Source organism: Lepus europaeus, chromosome 5, assembly GCF_033115175.1.
Source record: "Lepus europaeus isolate LE1 chromosome 5, mLepTim1.pri, whole genome shotgun sequence".
Taxonomy (NCBI): Eukaryota; Metazoa; Chordata; class Mammalia; order Lagomorpha; family Leporidae; genus Lepus; species Lepus europaeus.
The window spans coordinates 11,308,784-11,332,633 of record NC_084831.1 but is presented as its reverse complement, the minus strand read 5'-3'; the positions used below and the strand labels follow the sequence as shown (position 1 = coordinate 11,332,633).

The following is a 23,850-nucleotide window of genomic DNA, read 5'->3' as shown; positions in this document are numbered from 1 at the left end:
CTAGTCCCTGAAGGCAGCAGGCCCTCGGAAGCGCAGGAGGGAGCTGCAAGACCCAGGGCTCGCCCCAATCTGCACACCATCCGGAGCCTCCCAGGAGGCGGGCAGGGGTAGCTCCAGGGTTACGCAAACAGCCACGGCAGGAGGTAGGAGGCCAGGGACTGAAATGAAGACAAGGATCTGACAAGTTTAAAACATGTATTTAAAATACAATTTATAAAATGCTTAATCTGCCGACTCAGGAGCCCGCGGTGCGGGGTGGGGTGGGGGTAGGCAGCTGCCCGCATCACCAGCACAAAGACTGCGTGGGTGCGGCCCTCCCTCCCATTCCCTTCTGTTCAGACACCCAAGGGGCCCATGCGCTCCCCTGGGATCACACGACCAGAAAACAGGACCCCGGAGGTTTCTTGAGTCTCTGCTTACCAGGGAAGCTGGGTGCAGCCCTGCCGGCCCCTCCCTGAGCAGAGCACCCCCAGATGGGGCAGAGCAGGGTATGGCTGGGCAGGGCAGGGCTGGGTGAGGCAGGTGGGCTCTGGAAGGGGCTGATGGTAGCAGATAGGGTGTTGCCTCCTGCCTGCAGGTGGGGAGCACCCTCATTGAGTGGGCTGAGAAGGGTTGGTCACCAGGCCCGGCCCCCCAGCTCCTTTGGTTATAGGCTGACATCAGAGTAGTGGCTCATGGGAAGCGGTTAGCTGGAAGGTCTGAGGCCTGGCTCATGGGGTCTGGGGGAGCTGGGGGGGGGATGGACAGTACCATGAAGGCAGATAAAGGGGCAGCAGCCTCAGGTTTCTGCCCCTCACCCCCCCAGGGATTTCCAAGCCAAAGCCTGCAATTTACTTTAAAAAAAAAAAAAAAAAAAGGAAAAGGGGGGAAAAAGCACTTAAGGAAAGTTACAGACAACTACCAAAACAAAACAAAAAACCACACAAAATCCAAACCGTTTTCCCGTCTGCCCTCCCTCCTCCCCCCAACACAACACAGTTCCTTGTTTGCTTTCGTTAACATTTTGTCTGCCACCTCTCCTCCTGGGGACCGGGTGTGACTGCTGGGGGTGGTGCCAGCACACAGCGGGCAGAGCCCCATCTTTGGCCGGAGGGAGGTGGGAACACCAGTCCCCCAGTCCCTGCCACGTCCTCAATCTGAAGACACCCGCTGCCAGCCTTGCCGTGGGCTCCCGCGGGGGAGGGGGCCAAGAACAGGTGTTCCCCAGGGCTGAGCAGTTGGCACTCCCGGCCTTTCCACGTGGACTCCCCGCTGCACCCTTCTCTCACTCAAAGGGCAGCCTCACCTTGGGCCAAAACCCACTATCACTTGAGGGCTAGACAAGACATTCAGATGGTGGACACTCGTTCAGGGCAGTGGGACTGTATAAAGATTAGCAGCCAACTTTCCTCTCGCCCACTCCTGGAGGTAACCGCCCGTTCCTGACTGAAGCCCTGTTCCAGCTCCGTTCACGGGGAAGCCCAAGCTACGTACCTTCCTGTGCTAGGGACTGACTGCTGACAACTGGCAGCTGGCCCTTCCTCCCGAGGGGAAGGTATCGTGGGACGCGGCTCCGTGGGCCCAGCCTGGTATTCCCAGAGCCAGCTGAGCCCAAGGGGGACGGAGCCCACCAATCCCAGCTTGCCACCTTGGCTACCAGGAGCTGCCCAAAACTGCACCAACTGATCCAAAACCCATCTGCTGTTCGGGAGTTGGGAGGCTGGCAGGCTGGCTGAGGGATAAGGCGCAGTGCAACGCAAGCGACCAGGAGCCTGAGAGGGGTCAGGCTGCACGCACGGAGCTGTCCGGGTAGCAGGCCTCCTAGCCTCTTCCACCTCAAGGAGCCGAAAAAAAAATTTTCCTAGGCTCCAGGGACAGAGGAGAAATTGCCTCCACTCCAGGCCCTTGACATGGGAAGAAGGCGTGCAGGGCAGCCGAGGCCTCTGGGGAATTCGTCTGCCGCCAAGATGTCCTTTCCCCGCTCTGTTCCCAATCAGCTGCTCCCGGGTTCAGAGAGAACGCCACAAGCCCCTAGGGTTGAGCCCTGCTCGGGTGGGAAGATCCACCTACCTTCTACCCACACCAGGAGCCCACAGACCCTCTCTGGTCTGTGCTGACAGCAGAATACTGCACAAGTCCACATCCCTGGCTTCTCCCACATGCTCCCTGCTCTCTTCCAGAAGTAGCCGGTGGGAGCCCCCAGGGAGCACGGCAGAAGTCCACTCGCGTCCCCTTCCTCTAGCACACTCGAGGAGGGGCTCGCACCCCCTCCCCCAGACTCTCCGAGCCTGTGGAGCTAGCCAGGGCAGGGCCTTGGCTGGGGAGGGAGGTAAAGGCATGGGGTGCTTGCCTGTCCTGGGGGCTGCAGAGCCCTGCCCCATTTCTGGGTGGCAGTAGGAATACAGAAGCTAAGCTCACCAAAATCCTATTGGTTAATGTTTCCAGAGAATTTCCCAGAAACATTTTTAAGTAGACTACCAAACTACCCTTTCTCAATTAAAAATTCATTAAACCGCTAAAACCCTTCCCATGCACTTTTCTTGCAAATCAGATATTTGTATTAAACAAACAAAAATAGGAAGAAAAAAAAAAGAAAGGATATCTTCAAATGGAACTTACTTTTTAAGTGATGAAGACATGCACTTGGGGGTGGGTAAGCGGGAGTTCTCACTTGTGTTTTGAAATCCCAAATTAATGAGCATGATAAACTGTTATTGCTGGCACTGGCTTTACCCCAAGTGGCCAAGTGGCACTGTCTGACTCTCTGCTCTGAGTGCTTGGTGGGTCCCCCCGACCCTCCCCGGATCCCCACCCTCTTTCCCTTTCCATTGACTTGAGACAGCCCTTGTCGACGTGCCAATCACAGTGGGAAGGGGGGAAGGGGAGAGGTCACAGTGCATGGGGTTCAAGGTCACAGTGGGCGGAGCAAGGGGGATCACAGTGCAAGTAAGTCAGGTCATTCCCTCTGCTCAAGTCCAGCTGTCTGCCACGGCAGTGCGACCCGTGGCGGACGACCCAGGAGGCGAAGACGGCGGCGGCGGCGGCATCCTTCCTCGCCTGCATTTATCTGCGCTGTTTGAAGCCTTGTGACCCATCAGGACCCAGAGGCTGCCTGATCACATTATTGGGCTGTCTGCTGTCTTCAGGCTGGGAGATCCTGGGTGGCCTGAAGGGAAGATAGAGCAAGGCCTGAAGGAGGATACAAAAGGTTTCCCCAAATCGTAAATACCAACAGCAACTGTCAGCCGGCTCCTTCGGCAGGCAGACTCGGGGCTGCCCCAGCGGGGAGGTCCTCGCCGGCAGGCAGGGCTACAGCACTCTGCCCGGCATCACACACCTGCTGGCAGGGGGCTGTTCAAGGGCCCATTCTGTCCAACGGCTGTGCCCGTTCGCAGCACACCCTCCCCAGAACCACAAGGCACCGCCTCTCCAGGGCGCCAGGCCCAGGGAAGGATCCTCAACCAAGGGCCCAGCACCGCCATCCCCGCCCTCCACTGCTCTCCACACCGCGTGCTGACACTTGACTCGCACTCTAGGGGACTAAAGGAAATGAACTTTTTCCCTCTGGAGAAAGACTTGGAGGAGAAATAACACAACGGACCTCCCTTCAAAACAGCAAAGGGGCAGTGGGAAAGCACGCAGGTTCGCTTAAACCCAGAGAACCCCAAGCCAAACAAAGAAGCCCCTCAAAGTTCGAGCTGATTTTACCAAATGTGCTGGACAGAAAGTGACACAATAACCCAACTTCTAGCACTGCAGAGAAAACACCGCCAAGAGTGCACAGGAGATTAGGAAATTCAGTGTGCAGTGGGCGACAGGAGACGACACTCAGGCACTCCGCCAGCACTTCCCACTGGGCTGGGCACCTGCGCCGTCTGCTCACGGACTCACTGGCCTGCCCAGTGCGAGAAGGCAGGCGGTAGTCACCAGCCCATTTTCCAGATTAGGCCACGAGGAGTGGGAAGTGGTTCTGAGTGAAGCGGAGGTGAGTGGCACGCTGACTCCAAGTCCCTCTAAGCAACGCTGCTGCCTGGTGCCCGCGAGGCTGCCAGCTGCCACCTCCTCAAAGCACCCCCGTGGCTTTCAGAGCAGCAGAGACTGTGAGGGGGTCCCCGGAGGGCGGGGGCTGGCAGCTCGCGCTGTGACGGATCCTGTCCCAGTCCTGCCTGTGCTCACTACACACAGCCAGGCCGCTGCCCCCTCGGCGGGCCCGGCAGCTACACTCACCTGTCGAGGATGGGTTTCTCCTGCTCCTCCTCGGGGCTGGCACTGCCCAGGATCCGCTTCCGGGCCTCGGCGTACTCTGCCTCCCGCTGTGCTAGGGACTTGACCGGAAGGGCTGGCCTGCTGGTGGAGTTGGGGCTGCTGACCACACCGTTGCTGGTGGGCCTCTTGAGGATGCGGATCTGTGGAGGGGGCCCCGTGGGAAGGCTATCGTCTTGAATCACAATGGGCACTTTGGGAGGAGATTTGGATTTCCTGCTGATGAAGAGCAAACACAGCTTCACCAATCCTGCGATGCGGGCGAGGCCCCTCCATGCCCATCTATGCCCCTCACCCACCCTCAGGGCTTGCCTTCTCTCCCGCCTTCCCTCTCCTGATACAATTCACTAGTCTCTGGCCTCTGACCAGGCCTCACAACTCCCGTTCTCCACGAAGCGTTTCTCCACACGGCAGGCAACCTTGCCACAGCTCCGCAGTCCACAGGGACTGCCGCTCACCTAACCCGGCCAAAGGGGCTGGAACGCCACCTGCCGCGTTCTGGGACTTGCATCCCCGTGCTGGTCACAGTCACTTCCACCACCGCTTGGCTTGGTCCCTGTCAGCAACACGCTCCATGTCTAGACTGCAGGGCTGCAGCAGAAGGCAGCGTGAGGCGGGGCCTCCGCTCAGGTCAGCCCAGGTGTTCCCTCGCACGTGCTCGCGGCAGGCAGACACTGAGGAGCCCACGCCATGGAGCCTGCCCGGCATCAAGACAGGACTCGGCAAGCTGCCTCGGCCTCCCTGAGCGCGCCCTGGGCCTCCCCGACATCCACTCAGCTCTCCCAAGAGCTTGTGCAGAGGACCCTCCCTCACCAGGCGCTCTGGCCTACTGCACACGGCGGGGCTGGCGACAAGACTGTCCTGGAAACAGCGCTTGGCAACGCTCACACCAGAAGCCTTGTCCAAGGCCGGTGGGTGTGCACATCCAGGCGACGTGTCCTCCGGAGAGGTGGAGCCAAGGAAAAACCACGAGGGAAAACAACACAGGCAAAGAAAGAAACAAAAAGCCGCAGGACATGAAAGGGGCCAGCGCAGGAACGACCAACTCACGACAACGCCAGGAACCTCCCCCAGCACTCCTGGCTCCTCTCCAGAACCAACCAGAGCCACGGTGGTGGCGGGGGCGGGGGGAACTCAGCTGCTGCCAGGGCCAAGGGGAGCAAGTTCTGGGTGGGAAAGGAGCAGGACGGGAAGGGGACTGTAACCAGGCGTCAGTGTGGTTGCTGGGATGAGCAGACAGACAGGGAGCCAGAAATCTGACCAAAGCGGCGGGGAGCCGGGCGAGCTGGGCAGGCAGCGCCCCGAGCTCCCTGGAGACGACTGCTGCCCACCAAGCACACCCAGAGGCCCCCTCCTCCTTCCACCACTTGTTCCCACACAAAGCCGACAAGTTCTCCAGGCCCGGAGAGAGCTGAAGTGACTTTCGCCTGCTCTGGAAACCCACTTCCTCTGCTGTGCAGGTGGGGAACAAAGCTAGCCTTAAAGATTTTTCGAGAATTTCCTAGCCTCTTCTCTTCCAGGATCCTCACAAGGTACCAAGGGCCCAGAGAAAGCCTCTGTCCAAACTCCTCTGGTCACACAGAAAGCTCTGGTGCCCAAAGCGGGAACAGTGTGCCTGAGCCTCAGAGCCGCTGGTCTAAAACCCAAGTCCTCCGTCCTGTGACCTCCCACGTGCCGTCAGACCGCGGGGCCCAGGAAGGGGGGAGGCGGGCAGCACCCCAACCTCACTCCCGAAGCCTCAAGCCACCTCGTCCTGGTCTCCAGCTCAGAGAGGAGGGGTCACTGCCCAGGAGCCTGACCTGCTACACCCTGGGCCAGCTGGAGGACCCCCCTGACTGCTCAGCTCTCGAGCGGCAGAGAGCGTGAGCCTCAGACCAGACAGGAGCCTTACCTCTCCTTTTGTGTGATCTTCAGTTTTTTTTCCAACCGTCTGTCTATTTCCTAGAGGAAAAAAATGTATATAAAAAGTGGAAAAAAATCTCTCTTGAATAAAAACTTACGTCTTTATTTTCCAAGCTAAAGGCAATGTCTCTCTAGCCAGGGACACAACGTGTCCTACGAGGTGACGGATGTGGACCAGCCTCTGGGGTTGGGACCTGACTCCCTCTGCGGGTCCACCTCCCTTCAACCCCATGGCTGACCTCACTGCTCCGCTGGGGTCACTGCACAACCCCCAATCTGTCCTTCACAGAGCCATGCAAACTGGCCTTCTAAAGCAAAGTCTCATCACAGCACAACCTCCGCACGTGCTTGAGCTGCGTGCAGCACCTGCCTGGACCATCTGCTCCCGTTCTGTTGAACATCGGTGCCCTCCCTGGCCACCCCTGAACCCAGCGTACAGCTCCACCTGCTGCAGTGTCCCCTCTCTTCACAAACTCCCAGCTCGACGCCTCCAGCTCCTTGGTGACACATGTATCAGGTATTCCATTTCCTATTTTCTTCTGGTTTGGATCTGAACGCTCTGCGACCAGCACCCAGCACTAGGTTTAGAGTACAGCAGAGGCCCGTGCGTCTCCACGTGGACCCTGGGGATCTGGAGCCGAGGCGGCACAACAGGATTTCCCAGGTCCCAACAAACACAAAGCCACCACGTCAGAAAAAGCAAAGCCAAGACGGATGGTGAGGGGGAACAGAAGACGGGACACCCACCAGCGCATCCGGCCCTGACCTCCCACCCCAGCAGCCAGAGTCTGCGAGTCTGAGTCCTCAGGGCCCTGCACTAGGAATTCCATGCACAAGTGAGCATCCCTACACTGGACAGGGAAGCGGGGAGAGGCTGTGAGAAGGCAAAGCACGAATGTCCAAGCTCTGTGCCCACTCCACTGCTTTTTCTCAAAACGTCCCGTTTACTGAGGGCAAGACCATCTGGCTACTGGAGAAGGGAGAAGACGCACGCCAAATCCTATGTCTGGAGAGGAGACTGCAGCACTGAGTTCCCCAGAGGCGACTCTGCCCCCAGGGGGCACGAGGAGGTGGTGTCACTTCTAGGGAGGATGCTTTGGGCACCTGCTGCTGGATACAGTCTGGGAGCTACATCTGGGCCACACATCCTACCACGGCTGGACAGCCCAGCAACAAAGACTCAACCAGCCTCCCAGGTCAACAGTGTCAAGGCTGAGAAACTCTGATTTTCAAAGTAGTTGCAACACAAGAATCCCTGCTGTGCCGTTCCCCATGAGTGCCATCCTGGGAGCGGCCACCTCCACAGCTGATGGGTGAGCTCCAGCTGCTCAGCTCTACTGTGCAAAACTTCTCAGTTCCTCCCGATTCACCTGAGCTACTGACTACAGAGGGAACTAAAAAAGATTTAGTCTTTCCAGGAAACTGATCAGTTTATCACTTCGAAGTCATCTTCTTGGCCTTAAAAAGCACCATTTACCAGCAATAAAGCTAGGCCAGCCTTCAAGGTCAGTGTTACCTGCAATGTTTCCTCGCCCTTCTTGCCCAGACTTGCATCTCTTGCAAACATGAAGGCAGATTTAAATCCAGCCCAACGCGGACTGGTTCTGACTGGTGCCGAGCACAGGTGGGGAACCTGTTCTCTGCCAAGGGCTGTTTGAGTATTTAAAACATCACTCATGGGTCAAACAAAACCAGAAACTTAAAAATCAGCCTGCTGACTCTTTACTGAATTTTGAGTCCTGCCTGCAGTTGCCTTGGCAGAGCCAGACCAAACAATTTTGTGGGCTTTAACAACAACAACAACAACAACAACAAAAAGGCAGAGTGGACAGTGAGAGAGAGAGAGACAGAGAGAAAGGTCTTCCTTTTACCATTGGTTCATCCTCCAATGGCTGCTGCAGCCGCACTGTTCCGAAGCCAGGAGCCAGGTGCTTCTTCCTGGTCTCCCATGCAGGTACAGGGCCCAAGGACCTGGGCCATCCTCCACTGCATTCCCGGGCCACAGCAGAGAGCTGGCCTGGAAGAGGGGCAACCGGGACAGAATCCGGCACCCTGACCGGGACTAGAACCCGGGGTGCCGGCGCTGCAGGCGGAGGATTACCCAGTGAGTTGCGGCGCCGGCCGGATTTTTTTTTTTTAATTTGAAAGGCAGAGTTGGGGGCAAGGGGATGTCTTCCATCCACTTCCATTCACTCCCCAAATGGCCACATTGGCCAAGGCTGAAGCTAGGAGCCCAGAGCTGCTTCTGGGTCTCCCACGTGGGTGCAGGGACCCAAGCATCTGGGTCATTTTCCGTTGCTTTCCCAGGCGCATTAACAGAGAGCTGGATTGGAAGTGGAGCAGCCAGGTCTCAAACGGGCACCCATATAGGATGCTGACTTTGCAGGTGGAGGCTTAACCTGCTATGCCACCATGCCAGCTCCTTTCATGGGCCTTACGTAGCCCATGGGCTGGACGTTCCCCACCCAACTGACAGTGCATTTGAGCAAGCACAACAGACTATTCTGAGGGCACCATCAAGTCTCTGGAGGAAGATATTCAAACCAAAACCTCTCACTCCAGCGTGCAGCACACATATAGTGCCCAATGAATGTTCAGTAACAAATGGCAAAGGTACACTATAGGTGAGAGAACTATCTGGAAGTTTCCTGTGAGCTGACAAGTGCAAACACAGAGAACTGATGCCCACTGCCCAGTGTGCACCAGAACTCCATTAATTCTGTACACATCAGCGTTAACCGCCCACGTAAATGGTATCCCTCACATTAGTCTAAAAGGCCTATCAAAGATCCTGCTTGTTTCAGAGTTCTACACTGTCCTACCTTGCTCCAATCTGAACATGAGCTTGCCAACTCACGCAAGGCTTACCATCTGTGGGGCTGAGATGCCCTGAAACAGAGATTTGGGTGCCTGCACTGGCCAGCCAGGAAATACCGAAGGGGCTGCAAAGCCCCAACAGTGCGTGCCTGGGTCGACGCTGCGGCGTAGTAGGCTGAGCCTCTGCCTGTGGCGTCAGCATCCCAGTTTGAGTCCCAGCTGCTCCACTTCCAATCCAGCTCTCTGCTTTGGCCTGGGAAAGCAGTGGAAGATGGCCCAAGTCCTTGGACCTCTGCACCCATGTGGGAGACCCAGAAGAAGCTCCTAGCTCCTGGCTGCGGATGGACTCAGCTCCAGCCGTTGCGGCCATCTGGGGAGTGAACCAGTGGATGGAAGACCCCTCCCTCCCTCCCTCTCTCTCTCTCTCTCTCTCCTTCTCTGTAACTCTGCCTTTCAAATATATAAATCTTCAAACAACAACAAGGCCGGCGCCGTGGCTTAACAGGCTAATCCTCCGCCTTGCGGCACCGGCACACCGGGTTTTAGTCCCGGTCGGGGCGCCGGATTCTATCCCGGTTGCCCCTTTTCCAGGCCAGCTCTCTGCTGTGGCCTGGGAGTGCAGTGGAGGATGGCCCAAGTGCTTGGGCCCTGCACCCACATGGGAGACCAGGAGAAGCACCTGGCTCCTGGCTTCGGATCAGCGCGGTGCGCCGGCCACAGCGGCCATTGGACGGTGAAACAATGGCAAAAAGGAAGACCTTTCTCTCTGTCTCTCTCACTATCCACTCTGTCAAAAAAAACAACAAACAAACAAAAAAACAAAAAAAACCAGCGTGTGCCTGCCTGAGGACAGCCACTGTGGAGCCCTGGACGATGCGGCCAGGTCTGCTAACTTACAAGAAATGCAGTTCAAGTTTCTATGGGAAAGCTCTGAAATTTTAACTTCATTATGAATTCTCATGTTCACATCACTGTGAGGATCAACAAAGATGTGCAGAAGCAAACCAGCACTAATCACCGCAGGATCTGAGAGGTCCAGGACTGCCCTCAGGACAACAGGCTATTTCCTTCCTTCTCTAGGGTTTCAGGGACGATTGGGGGTCTGCCCAGCCCCAGCACACGGAGTCTGGCTGGAAAAAACCCTTCACAGGAAGACATTATGGGGGGCCAGCGCTGTGCCACAGCGGGGTAACACCCTGGCCTGAAGAGCCAGCATCCCATATGGGCACCAGTTCAAAACCCGGCTGTTCCACTTCCGATCCAGCTCTCTGCTATGGCCTGGGAAAGCAGTAGAAGATGGCCCAAGTCCTTGGGCCCCTGCACCTGTGTGGGAGATCCGGAGGAAGCTCCTGGCTCCTGGCTTCGGATTGGCACAGCTCTGGCCATTGTGGCCAACTGGGGAGTGAACCATCGGATGGAAGACCTCTCTCTCTCTCTCTCTGCCTCTCCTCTCTCTGTGTAACTCTGACTTTCAAATAAATAAATAAATCTTAAAAAAAAAAAAAAAAGACATTATGGGCCACATCCGGCTAAATGTGTCTCTATCCCCGAACTAGCACATGACCAGCACGCCTGGCACATTCTGGGTTTTGGAGGAATGCCTTACTTCAAGGTACACCACTGGGAAAAGCCATCGGGTGACAATGTTCTCTCCCCCACTCCACACTGCTCCCCGGCACTCCCGTAACGGAAACGCCCATCCAATGCCATCACGTCAGACAAGGTGGCTATGTCGGAGCCGGGAGGGTTTGTTCATCAGATGACAGTGGGGACATAAACCCCAGCAGCCCCGGTGAAAAGCAGGTGCCGGATGGCCAGCTGGACACCAATGTGCTCACAGCCACCCACACATGAGAGGGGGCGCTCTGCCAGCAGCTGGAGGCACCGCACCCCACCCTGCAGTCTGCAGGCACCAGGAGCTCCTCGCCCTCTGCTTGGACAAGGCCCTGCAATCAATCTGCTGGGGACAAAGTCTGGGGACTTCGTGTTCTCGGTCCAAATGCTCCTGCAGGGTACGTCACAAGGAGAACGTGTGTTTCCTCCAGAGACGCACCAGCCCCGTGGAACTGAAAGGCCTCAGAACGCTGTGCGAGCAATCGTGCATTACAGTTCCTGGTCTACCAGGATGCACAGGACCTGCCCAAGGTCAAGGCTCCCGAGTCAGACCTTGAGGAAGAGCCCGTAAGCCCCACGACTGCCCTGAATGGGCACGGTGGTGACTGGTTTGGTTTCCTACAGCGTCTCCTCCCTGAAAGGTTCTTCACTTTTTCCAAGGAGCACCAAGCAGACTCTAGAAGATGACAGCAGTGGGGTGGCCTCCTTTCACTGGATCCAAATTACAATCAAAGATCAGCATCACAGGGCCAGCGTTGCCGCTCAGCCGGTTAAGCGGCTGCTTCCATCGTCATCACCCTGTATCGGAGCGACAGCTTGAGTCCTGGCTGCGCCACTGCAATCCAACTGCCTGCTAGTGCTTGGGAAAGCAGAACTGGGCCCCTTTAACCCAGAGGAGACTGGGGTGATGGCCCAGGCTCCTGGCTTCAGCCTTGACCAGCCCTGACTGTTGTGGCCATTTTGGGAGAGAACCAGTGGAGGGAAGATCTCTCTCTCTCTGCCTTTCTCTTTGTCATTCTGCCTTTCAATTAAAAAAAAAAAAAAAAACAGATAAATCTTTTTTAAAAATCTGTATTACCTGCTCTGGGGGCTACACCCCTACATACAGCTTGGCCAGAGAGAACAAGACAAGCCAGGATAGAGTGGAGGTGGGAAGTCACACAGAAGCAACATGGGGAGGGAGGCGGCTCTGGGCAGGGCTGGTCCTTTTGGGGCGGTGAGAGAAAGGCGACAAGCGTGAGGTGAGCGGAGCCAGACACCGACACCTGCCAGTTCCGCTCCGAGACGTGCAGCCTGACCAGCCGCTCACATCCTTGGCCTTGCAAGGCTGTGAGCTCTGGCAGAGCTGGGGGGTGGAAACCTGGGGGTGTGATGGGGGTAAGATGTTCCAAGCAGGAGGGCAGGGCAGGGGCGCCTCCAGCAGCCTGCTCTGTGACATAGGAACAAGGAGGCAGGATGGGGATGCATCTTCGCAGTGAGGTAAATTGCGAAGGCGAGCTTGCGAGAAAGCAGCAGGCTACTGCGGGCCCTGGTGTGCGGCACAGCAGGTGCAGCACCATGGCTGCTGTACTTCCTCAGTAGTGGATCCTCAAGAAACAGACTGCACGGGTCCACTCCGGAGAGAGAACACCCCCCGGGGACAGAGCCAAAGACACTGAATCCCCAAGAGACAGCTGAATCCCCAAGAGACGGGGCAGAGGACGCCAAATCCTCACCTGTTACTCTAGGGGGGGACCCGCCCTTTCTGGTGCCTAACCTGCTGCTACCTGCTCCCCAGAGGCCTCCCTCACACACACCCCAGTTCCCAGCCAAAGGGGCAAGCTGTCCTGCCCCCTCCCCCCCAGCTTCCTCCCTCTTACAAGCAGAACTCCGTAACTAAGACAACTCCCTGAGAAGTCAGGTGATCTTGTGTTACATGGGGGGTGCAAAAGACACTCCTACTTCCAGGCTCTGAATGAGGAAACACACTCTCTTTACTGGCAAGGAGTTACCAGGTAAGTAACTTTTCTCAAATACTTTGCTTTCCCTTTGTTAGTTTCCATTTCTTCTCTAATTAAAGGAAACATACGTGACCCGGAGCTCCTTGTGAGTCATGGCCCACGGAACCCTCTGGTCCTGTCCAGCCATCCTGAATTGGGGAGCACAAGTCTCCAGTGAACACGAGGGCGTCTGGACAAGAGATGGGAATGCTGGGGTACAACAACTGGAATTCCCTGGGAACCATTTTAGGAAAACAGCAAAGACAGCTGCTGAGTAGGAGCAGGCAGGACGACCTTCCAGCACATTCTGGCCCTGAGCTCCCACCTCGGCAGCCAGTGGCCATGCCAAGCCTAATCTCCTCAAGTCCTGGGCAGCACACTGGGACCTGTGTCCCCTGGCCACAGGCACCTGTGTTGGGGAGTCCAGAAGAGCTGTCCCACCAGCACGGTGCCTCATGCCTCCCCTACCACCAATCTAGATAGAATTCTGGTTCTTCCCATGAGGGCTCAATCCCACTTAGGAATGAAGCCAACGAATTCACAGGGAGGACGAATCCACAACAGCAAAATCCAGTCTAAAACGATCAAAATCTCTGTCCCTTAAAGCACATCATTAGCCAGTGCCTGTCCAGATGTGCATCCAGAGAGCTCGCCGGCTAACAGCCACATCTGGCAGGGTTTTCAGCCCTACCTTGTTCTCTGTCCTTTCCTGACTGGGCTGCCCATCTCCAATGCTTATTCCATCTCCACCCCATGGCCCAGAGGGAAGCTCCCAAAGTCCTGTCACCTCAGGTCCTCAGGTTCAACAAATTAACTCTGAGCAAACACAATCAGTCAAAAACAGGCAGGATGCAGACCTTGAGATAAGATCTATGGGACACAGCCAGGCATTAATTCATTAGTTTGTCTTTTTAATGCAGGCTCAGTTTAGTTTGTTTTCAGGTTCCATTTCCCAGAAGACTGCCCTCCTTCCTCTGCGGCTCCCACACTACGGGAAAACAGTCCACTCTAATTAAGTGGGTCACTGCAGGGCACGGACAGTTCTGAAATCCCTGTCCAAGTCAAGGCGTCGTCATGGTGTTGAGTCCATTCTCCTTCGCTGCACTATGACCAAAACAGTTGGAGACAAGTATTTACGGATAACCCACTGTGAGGCGGGAGATGTGCTAGGTGCTACCCAGGCAGATACAGTGACCACAGTGACGGAGGAGGGAGAGGAGGAGGGGGTAAGTCCTGGAAAGCTGCAGGGTCATAAAGGACATGCAGTTTAAGAAGAGAAAAGGTGGAGGGAAGACGCCAGGGAAGACAATGAAAATACGAACAGAGAAAAAAGATCCTGGGGCCACTGCTGTGGCGTAGCGGGTAAAGCCGCTGCCTGTAGTGTCGGCATCCCATGTGGGCGCTGGTTCAAGTCCTGGCTGCTCCTTTTCCAATTTGGCTCTCTGCTATGGCCTGGGAAAGCAGTGGAAGATGATCCAAGTGTTTGGGTCCGGAGAGCTGGAAGAAGCTCCTGGCTTCGGATCGGCCCAGCTCCAGCCACTGTGGTCATTTGGGGAGTGAACCAGCAGATGGAAGACGTCTCTCTGACTCTCCCTCTGTGTCTAACTCTACCTCTCAAATAAGTAAATAAATCTTAAAAAAAAGAAAATACAACATCTAATGCGACAGTGCTAAAAAAATTGACTTAGACCAAATGACAAATATTGAAAAAAAAAAAGATCCTGCCTAGGTAGAGGTTCAACTCTAGAAGGGTATCTTAACAATGAACTCATCTCTTGTCTAAATCCAGTTCTGGAAAACCATCTGAGATTACCTGATCCACAGGAAAATTAGCTGTAATTCCTAGGACCAAGATACGAACTTGAGGAAACCAAGTGTGCCAGAAAACCACGAAGGGGGGTGGTGGTGGTGGTGGTGGTGTGTTGCAGACCAAACCTGCAAGGCAAGATCACCTCTTGCTGCTTTGCCCCCGCTCACTCTCCCTGCAGCCCTCCTGCGCACTGGCTCCGCTGTGCTGTACGTGTGGCAGCCACTATCCCGTGCGGGCACTTCCCACACAGCCAGGCTGAACGGAGATGCGCCTTGCCAAATGCAAAACACACCACAGTGTAAAAAAGAGGGTCAAATATCTCACTAATTTTATGAAAATTTTTTTTTAATTCAAGAGGCAGAGAGAAAAAAAAAAAAGACAGAATTCTTATTTGCTGATTCACTCCATCCAGGTGCCCCCATGGGTAGCAGGGATAAAACTACTTGAGCCATCACCCGCTGCCTCCCAGAGTGCACATTAGCGGGAGCAGAGCTGGGACTAAATCACGCGCTCCAGTATGGAGAGCTGGGCGCGCCCAGCTGGCAGCTAGACCACAGGGCCAAAGGCCACCTTCATTCACATATTTCAAACTTAACTATGTGCTGAAATTACACAAATTTGGATATATCAAATCAAGTTTAGGATATTAAAATTAACTTCACTGGTTCCTATGTATTTTAAAATGTGTCTTCTAGAAAATACAAAATCAGGGCCACTGCTGTGGCTTAGTAGGCTAAGCCTCTGCCTGTGACGCTGGCATCCCACATGGATGCTGGTTTTGTCCCGGCTGCTCCACTTCCCATCCAGCTCTCTGCTATGGCTTAGGAAAGCAGTAGAAGATGGTCCAAGTGCTTGGGCCCCTGTACCCCTGTGGAGACCTGGAAGAAGCTGCTGGCTCCTGGCTTCAGAACAGCCCAGCTCTGGCCGTTGCAGCCATTTGGGTAGCAAACTACTGGATGGAGACCATTCTGTCTCTCCCTCACTCTCTAACTCTCTCTCAAATAAATAAAATCTAAAAAAAGTACAAAATCATTTATGTGGCTTGTGTTGTACCTTCTGTTGGAGAACACTGCTTCAGAGTCTAACTTTAGAATAAGATGTGTTCGGGGCTGGCATTGTGATGCGAGTTAAAGACCATCACCCGTGATGCCAGCATCCCATATCAGAGTGCTGGTTCAAGTCCCAGCTGCTCTTCTGTCTGCTAATGCGCCTGGGAAGGCAGTGAAAAAGATGGCCCAAGCACTTGGGCCCCTACCCCCACTCATGTGGGAGAACAGGATGGAGTTCCTGGCTTCAGTTTGCCATCTGGGGAGTGAACGAGGGGTTGGAACATCTCTCCCTGTGTGCCACTCCGCTCTCAAATTAATAAATCTTTAAAACAAAGAATAAGATGTGTTCCTGGTGTTTAATCTTGCAACAACTGAGTACTCTAAGGACCCAAGCTGCATGCTATTTTTTTTTTTCTTAATTTCTATTTCATCTACTTGAAAGAGGGGTAGAGAGAGAAGTCCTCCATCCACTGTTCACTCCCCAAATGGCTACAAAAGCCAGGGCTGGGCCAGGGTGAAGCCAGGAGCCAAGAACTCCATCTGGATCTCCCACATGGGTGGCAGGGACCCAAGCACTTGAGTCATCAACCATTGCCTTCCCAGGGGTATTAGCAGGAGGCTGGATAGGAAGTGGAACAGCTAGGCCTGGAAGTGGAGCTTCTGGCAATACGGAATGCACTCCAATATGGAATGCAGAGGAGCCCCAAGCAGCAGCTTAAGCCGTGCCACAAAGCCTGTACCAAGCAGACTCCCTAAGCACACAGCAGTAGCAAACCAAAGAGAGCTGATTTCCAATGCCCAGATCTTCAAGCTATGAGGTACCAAAAAGGAACTAATTCTTCAGCAGAAACCAGCCCCAGAATGTAGATGAACCCCAGGCCCAAGAGCCCGGGAACTTTGTAAATCCCATCTTGAAACAATGTGTATCATTTTGCCTGGAGCTTCTTCAAAGGGTCTCCAAGTGAGAGGTAATCCACACATCTCTTTACCTTAACCCATTAAGTCCCAAGTTTTCAATTCTGAGAATTTCTTTTTAAATATTAATTTATCTATTTATTTGAAAGTCAGAGATACACAGAGAGAAGGGGAGAGAGATTGATTTCCTGTCTGCTGGTTCACTCCCCAAATGGCTGCATGGCCAAGGCTGGGCCAAGCCCAAGCCAGAAGCTTCTTCCGGGTCTCCTTCATGGGTGCAGGGGCCCAAGCACTTGGGCCATCATCTGCTGCCTTCCCAAGCGCATTAGCGGGGAGCTGGATCAGAAGTGGAACAGCCATGACTCGAACCAGTGCCCATAGGGGATGCCAGCTCTGCAGGCAGAGGCTTAACCTCATACGCCACTGTGCTGGCCCCGGTTCTGTGCATATTTCCACAAAGCCGACACAGGTACAAAGTCACCATAAGTGCTATATTTGTTGCTCAATATAAGTTTTCATAGGTGTCCTAGGTATAAGACAATGAGACTTAATGGGTTAACATAAAGGGCCAGGTAGGGGCATGGTGAGGAGCCCTGCCCTAGAAATCAGAGTAAAGTCTCATGGGGCACCCACTATCTTCAGGCCTTTTATTGCTTCTCCCTTCCGGTTTTCACACAACACTAAGCGATGCCACTTTTAGAAGGAAGACCACGTTAGTCCCCAGGAGCAGAAAGAGACCCCTCCGCCCATCTCAGGAGAGCGTGGTGGGGACAGCGTCCTTGCACGCACGGCAGTGGCGCTCTGCTGCGGACCTGCCTCTGAAGGAGGCTTTGCACAGTGCTCCACGTGACTCCACTACCAGGCAAGCAAGTTCTATTAATCCCACTTCCCCCATGAGGAGAAAGACACACAGAGGCGGCTGTGATTCTCCCCAGTCAGACCCCCTACTCAAACCCACCCTGCACACCGCTCTCACCGTCGCCATCCACAGGAAAAGCGGGATGTTTACTCTCTTACCTCGGATAAGACAGCAAGGCTCCGCTCCCAACAGAAACACCAGACAACGGGACAGATCCACCGTTACCAGATTTTATTCTGCCACTCACGGGCACTCTCATCAAAGGGGCAGCACTCCGCAGGGCCTCCAGGGCCAGCGGGCTAAAGCCGGCAGAAAGGAACACAGGAGATACAGCAGGGATGGCAGGGGACCGCAGCCAAGACCCCGGGAAGACACTCAAACTCAGCATCTAAGAGCTCCTTCTCCCCCGGCCACACGTTAGCTGCCAATTCCGATGACAGCTTCAGCAAGCGCCTCACTCGCACGCGCGGTGCGTAGCTTTACAGCCAAGGGTGGTATTATCCATTTGGCTCTTGAGCACCAAGGTCAAGTGTCTGAGTCAGCTCACGGAGGCTAGGGAAGCCCAGGCCAACACCAGGTGAAAACAGATAAAACACGTCAAAGGAAGGAAGTACTCCACTAGTTAACCAGCGGTGAGCCATTCCAGCAGGTCACCCTGAGAGTGCTGTGCTCCAGGATAATCAGCACCGACCCTCAGGAGGTCTCCAACAGCCAAGGTCAAAAGGCACTGCAGGAGCCCTCTACCCCCTGTCTCAGAGCCTTTCCAAAGGGTGCCAGGCTGGCTCACGGCGAGCTGGACCACTGGGCAGCAGACAGAACTGGCGGCCGCAGCCAAGGTCAGGGCCCGAGGGCCGAGGATCTGGTTCCCAAGGTCGATGACAGCACTGACCTCTCCCGCTTCCAGTATCAACCGCCCTTTCACACAACCTCACGTAGCCACCCCCCCCCCCAAGAATGTGACTGTCACTGTACATGTTTATTATTCCTTCCCGAAAGGAATGACTGCTATTTCCTGCTGCTAGGGACATTTTGAGGTATCTTAGCCCCAGGGGACAAGAGTCTTCATCTACATACAGACTGCTGTTAGATGTGTTCCTCATTCCAGGGTGACCGTCTCTAACCTTAAGCCCACCATCAACGTCCTGCAGACCAGATGTTCAGGAGAGGCTGTCAGCAGAGGCTAACAGGCAGAAGCCCCTTGGAAGAGAAACCTCTAGGGTGCACTGGCCACAGGCTTACATAGCTAAATTCAACCTTCTCCTAGGAAACCAGTAAGTCAGTAGTTGTTCTCAAAGAAACAAATTTCTACTCCTGTGGGGAAAGCGTGCAGGAAAGAACCCCTACCCCTGTGGAGGCCAGCTTCCAGATCTAGCCAGAAACTGGTGCTGGCTGCAGGGGCCCACGCGGCAGAGATGGAAACTGGACGGAAGGACCGGCCACGAGACCGTCTCTGCGTCATCAGATGGACACAGGAGACTTTCCCCGTACAGGATTTCACCGAAAGCTTTAGAAAGACGGACTCATTCTCCTGTCACAGAAGACAAAACAAGAAACTCTGACTGCCTGAGTTTCCAGCCCATGGCAACTAAGGCAGCTCTCTGGGACACCAGAGCATGCTGGGAACAGGCCCCCACGCAGCCTGGGTGCAGAGCTGAGAAGTCACTAGTGAAAAGCTCATTATCTCTGCTCTTTGAAGTCACAGTAAAACAGATCCTCATCCCAGGGACACAGTGCTCAGCAGGACCATGCACACACTGGCCAAAGGCCGCAGAGAGAGCAGCAGTCCCCGGGGATGGACGAGCCGGGGCCCCTTCCGGCGTGGAGTACCTGTGCTTTCCGCGATTCCACACACCACTCCAGCCGAGTGCACCAATTCCGTAACGACCACGGCCACAGGATGCACTGCAGGCCCCAAAGGGAGGTGGCAGTCAGCTTTGGGGAGGAAGGCTCTTCTCAAAAGAAACGAAGTGAATCAGAGTTCTCATTTCCTTATTTAAAATCTACCTCTGTCACTCCTTTGCTAAAAGAACAAACAAGCCAACCCCAGATAAACAAAAAAAGAGCATTCAAAGCTGGCCTCTGCTTTCAGGACAAAGTTCAAGCTTCGAAAACCAAGCGCAAGGAGGCCCTTCCCAACGTGGCCCCTGCGTGCCCTCCACTCGGCCGCCAACCCCTCCTCTGAGCAGGAGGCCATCCTTGCAGCACTCCCAACACTGAACACGCCGCTCTCTGTGCACCTGCACGGCCCGCACTCCAGCACCCACCCTCTCGGACTTACACTGTTTAGATCAGCCAGTCCTTGAAATCTTAACTCGGGCATCCTCTCAACACCTTCTCTGATCCCAGCCATGTCTGCCTCTTCTCCACAGTGCTGCCCCACCAGTCTGACTCCTCCACTGGCCTGCGCCTCAGTGCCTAGCACACAATTGGTATCCCAAGTTCACTAACACCTTCCTAGGGCCTTACACACCACTCAGCATCACAGGGTTGTGTCTGCAAGATTGGCTCATGTGAGTAGAAAGTAAATACAAAACTGAATTCTTGGGGCAGGCGCTGTAGTGCAGCGGGTTAACGCCTGGGCCTGAAGCACCGGCATCCAATGTGGACGCCAGTTCGAGTCCTAGCTGCTCCTCTTCTGATACAGCTCTTTGCATGTGGGAGAAACGGAAGAGGCTCCCGTATCCTGGCTTCAGATCGGCATAGCTCCGGCCATTGCAGCCAATTGGGGAGTGCACAATCGGATGGAAGACCTCTCTCTCTCGCTCGCTCGCTCTCTCTCTGCCTCTCCTCTCTCTGTGTAATTCTTTCAAATAAATAAATAAATCTTAAAAAAAAAAAAAACTGAATTATTGGGGCCAGTGTTATGGTGCTGCCATCCCTTACAGGCACTGGTTCTAGACCCGGCTGCTCCACTTCTGATCTAGCTCCCTACTATTGCCTGGGAAAGCAGTGGAGGATGGCCCAAGTGTTTGGGCCTGTGCACCCACATGGGAGACCCAGAAGAAGTTCCTGGCCCCTGGCTTTTGATTGGCCAGCTCGGCCATTGCGGCCATTTGGGGAGTGAACCAGTGGACAGAAGACCCCGCTCTCTGCCTCTCCCTCTCCCTCTCCCTCTCTGTATCTATAACTCTCAAATAAATAGATCTTAAAAAAAGAAAGAAAGAAAGAAGGAAAGAAAGGAAGAAAGAAAGGAAGGAAGAAAGATAGATAGACAGAAAGAAACTAACTGAATTCTTGGGGCCAGTGCTTGGTGTCGTAGGTTAAGCCTCCACCTGCAGTATCCCATATAGGTGCCAGTTTGAGTCTTAGCTACTCCACTTTTGATCCAGCACCCTGCTAATACACCTGGGAAAAGCAGTGGAAGAAGGCCCAAGTGCTTGGGCCCCTGTCCTCATGTGGGAGACCAGGAAGAAGCTCTTCACTCCTGGCTCTGGCCTGGCTCAGCCCAGGCCATTATGGCCATTTAGGGAGTGAAACAGAGGATGGAAGATATCTCTCCCTCCACCTCCCCCCCCCTTTGGATCTCTGCCTTTCAAATAAATAAAATCTTAAAACAAAACACTGAATTCTTAGTCCAGAAGACCAACTATCTTTTAACTTAGGATGCACTTTCTCCCCATCAGCTATGTGACTTGATCTTGAGAAAAAGAACAAAGCGACACTTTTGAGAGGCAGTGGAGTCAGGGGTGGCCCAGGCTTTGCAGACAGTCATCACCCAGGTCCACACGTGCGTCACCTGCCTCTCCAGCAGGGACGCGCATCACCAGGGGCCGGCCTGGGCCGCCTTTCATCTGAGGACAACTGGTGAACACACACCAGCTCTACACTAGCCAACACTGAACAGACTGGAGCTGACACTTTCTGGAGCAAAAAGATGTCTCCAAACACAAAAGGCTCTATCTGTCCCTTGAGATTTGCTTATGATAAAGGACACAACTTAAGGCTTAAGCCAACATTAGCACAATTCTTTATTTTTCTCTCTCCCAAAGGCAGGATATTTTAAAAGAACTATCTCCTTGGTGAAATGCGAATCACCATTCCTGAACTGTCCCTTGACTGTGGATGTTAACCCCTTGGGAGCAAACAGGAAAAAGAATAATTTTATAGTTGATTGTTTACTAGCTAATGCCAAAACCAGCCTATTTATTTATTTATTTATTTATTTTGACAGGCAGAGTGGATAGTGAGAGAGACAGAGAGAAAGGTCTTCCTTTTTGCCGTTGGTTCACCCTCCAATGGCCGCTGCGGCCAGCACATCGTGCTGATCCGAAGTCAGGAGCCAGGTGCTTCTCCTGGTTTCCCATGCGGGTGCAGGGCCCAAGCACTTGGGCCATCCTCCACTGCCTTCCCGGGCCATAGCAGAGAGCTGGCCTGGAAGAGGGGCAACCGGGATAGAATCTGGCACCCCAACCGGGACTAGGACCTGGTGTGCCGGCGCCGCAAGGCGGAGGATTAGCCTGTTAAGCCACGGCGCCGGCCAAGCCTATTTAGATTATTTGAAGTATATTTCAAAGTCAGTTTTTTCCTGAATAACATGACTCAACACTGGGCGTTCTGAAGAAACACAGGAAACAAGGCCCTCAGCTGTAGGGACACAGATGAGATTCCGGCATAACGGAAGCCTGCTGGGAGAGCTGGAGGGGAGGGATTTCTTTTTGAATCAAGCAACCCCCATCTGCCAATCTTTTCTCCACGAGGGTTGGCTTGGAGGTGGAAGTGGGCGACCCTTGAGCTGCCTGCATTTGAGAGACCATACAATTGGCTGACACGTGGAGTCACTTCCTCCCTTCCCCTCTGGGCCCCTTCTCCAAAAGTGTGCATTTCTGCAGGATTCTTTGTGAAATGTGAAAGGAAATCGAATTTAAGAAAGGCTTCAAACATGAGCCCAAAGCGAGTGTATTAAAAACGAAAGCTGATGCCCAGTTCCGCAGTCTGCCCCCAGGTTTCCAGGTAGGGAGTCGGCTTCCGGCCACGTGCCAGCTTCCCACGGCCTCTCGGTGTGACCCTCCGCACCACGGCTCCCATCTACAACAGGAGGCCAGTGCCTCAACAGGTTGTTCCAAGGAGTCAGTTAAGTAAGACACAAAGGGGACCTAAATCAGGCAGTGCCGCTCCGCTCTCTGCCCTAGCCCGTTCCAAGGACGGCAGAAGGCACACCGGACCAACACCAGAAAGACCTAGGCTGAATCCGGCTGATCTCTAGGCAACCTTCCCATGCTGAAAAACGAAAGCCATCCCGCGTCTGCACCCCGCCTCCCTCCGTCCTGTTCCTTTCCTTTCTCTACTTCTTCGGCACGAGACTCTGTAAGGGCGAAGATACCCAGGAAACCCATGTGGGGCACAAACCGTAGGCCAGGCGTTTTCAGCAGGGGCGGCCCGCGGGGTGTCGGGGTGACTTAGCCTCCCTGGCCCGGGCCCAGCACCCCGCCGGCTCCGGCGCTGTCCGCACGCACGCGTGACACCCAACGACACCTGCCCTCCCGCTGAAAGTTCTAACTTCGCCCCAGTCCGCACGTCCAGGCGATGGCTGGCATCTAAAGCACTGCCGGCACTCTCCGGGCGAATTCCTCCTCCCAGTCCGCCCCTGAGCTAAGTGGAAAAACGTAAACAACCGTGACAGAAACGCTGAACCAGCGGAAAAAACCTTGACGCCAAGTTCCACCACTGCGGCGGGCAGGCGGGCAGGCGCCCACGGCCGCCCGGGCACCCACACGGACCTCCACGGTGGGCGCCACCGAGGCCAGCACCGCAGCCACGAGCGCGCCCACCCCGAGGCGTCAGCCCCGGCCCAGACCCGACACCAACCCAGCAGCACTGCATCCGCTCTCCCCACCGCTCCCGGAGGCGACCAGGAACTCCGAAATCGGTCGGACGGCCGTCTCCCCCCTCCCCCCTCGCACCCCTCCCCCACCCCGGCCGGGGCCCTCCAGGACCCTCGCCGGGAGTCGCCGGGACAGGGGCTGCCCGCTAGGGCCCCCGGGGACCCGCCGTGCGCGGACTCCGAGCAAAAGCGAAAGAGAAAAAGCCCAGACTCGCCCACCGTGGCGGGGGCAACGCGGCGGGGGATTTCAGCAGAGCGGAGCGGACCCGAGAGGACCCGGTTTCCCCCCGCCCCCAGCCCCCGGCTGCGCCCCCGGCCGCCGCCAGGTCGGGCCAGGCCGCCCACCCCAACATAGGAGCCCCCCTCCTCATCAGAGCACATGAACTTTAAAATGGTGCCCCGGCCGGGGGGGCCCGACGGGAAAGCACGGGCCCCCGGGGCCCAGGGCGGGCGAGCGGGCGCGGGGGCCACGAAAGGAGGCCCGGCGCCGGGTGGGGCTCGCCGGGTGACGCGCACGCTGGGGGCTGGGGGCGGAGGGAGGCGCACCGGGCAAAGGTGAGGGAGGAATTGGAACGCGGCCCCTTTAAGAGGCCTTCGCGGCGCTCAGGCACCGGGGGCCTCTCCTCCACCCCCGGCCCGGCGTAGGGGGCCCTTCCTGGGGGAGAATCATCCCCAGACCCACTCCCCGGAGGCTTCCCTCACGCCAGGTCCCGCCCGGCCCTGCCCCGGGGCGGCGGCTCCTCCTTACCCCGCTGTCTGCCGCCTCCTCCCAGCTCTCAGCGACCTCCTCATCTTCCATCTTACTCGCCGCTTTCCCTCCTCCCCCACCCCTCCCCGCGCCT

The 23,850-nt window shown here is 55.4% G+C and overlaps 1 protein-coding gene across 2 annotated transcripts; it reads right to left on the bottom strand.

Annotated features, from left to right (window-relative positions):
* Positions 1-178: 178 nt before the first annotated feature.
* Positions 179-23,850, bottom strand: SZRD1 (SUZ RNA binding domain containing 1). Of its 2 annotated transcripts, none has more exons than XM_062190506.1 (4): positions 23,757-23,850; positions 6,134-6,183; positions 4,207-4,461; positions 179-3,145 (listed from the first exon to the last, which is right to left on the bottom strand). In XM_062190506.1, exons 1-4 carry the CDS (start codon positions 23,805-23,807, stop codon positions 3,043-3,045), a joined length of 459 nt encoding a protein of 152 aa, XP_062046490.1. In that variant the 5' UTR covers positions 23,808-23,850; the 3' UTR covers positions 179-3,042. The 2 variants fall into 2 exon arrangements, with proteins under 2 accessions (XP_062046490.1, XP_062046491.1); XM_062190507.1 differs by having other exon boundaries at positions 4,207-4,458.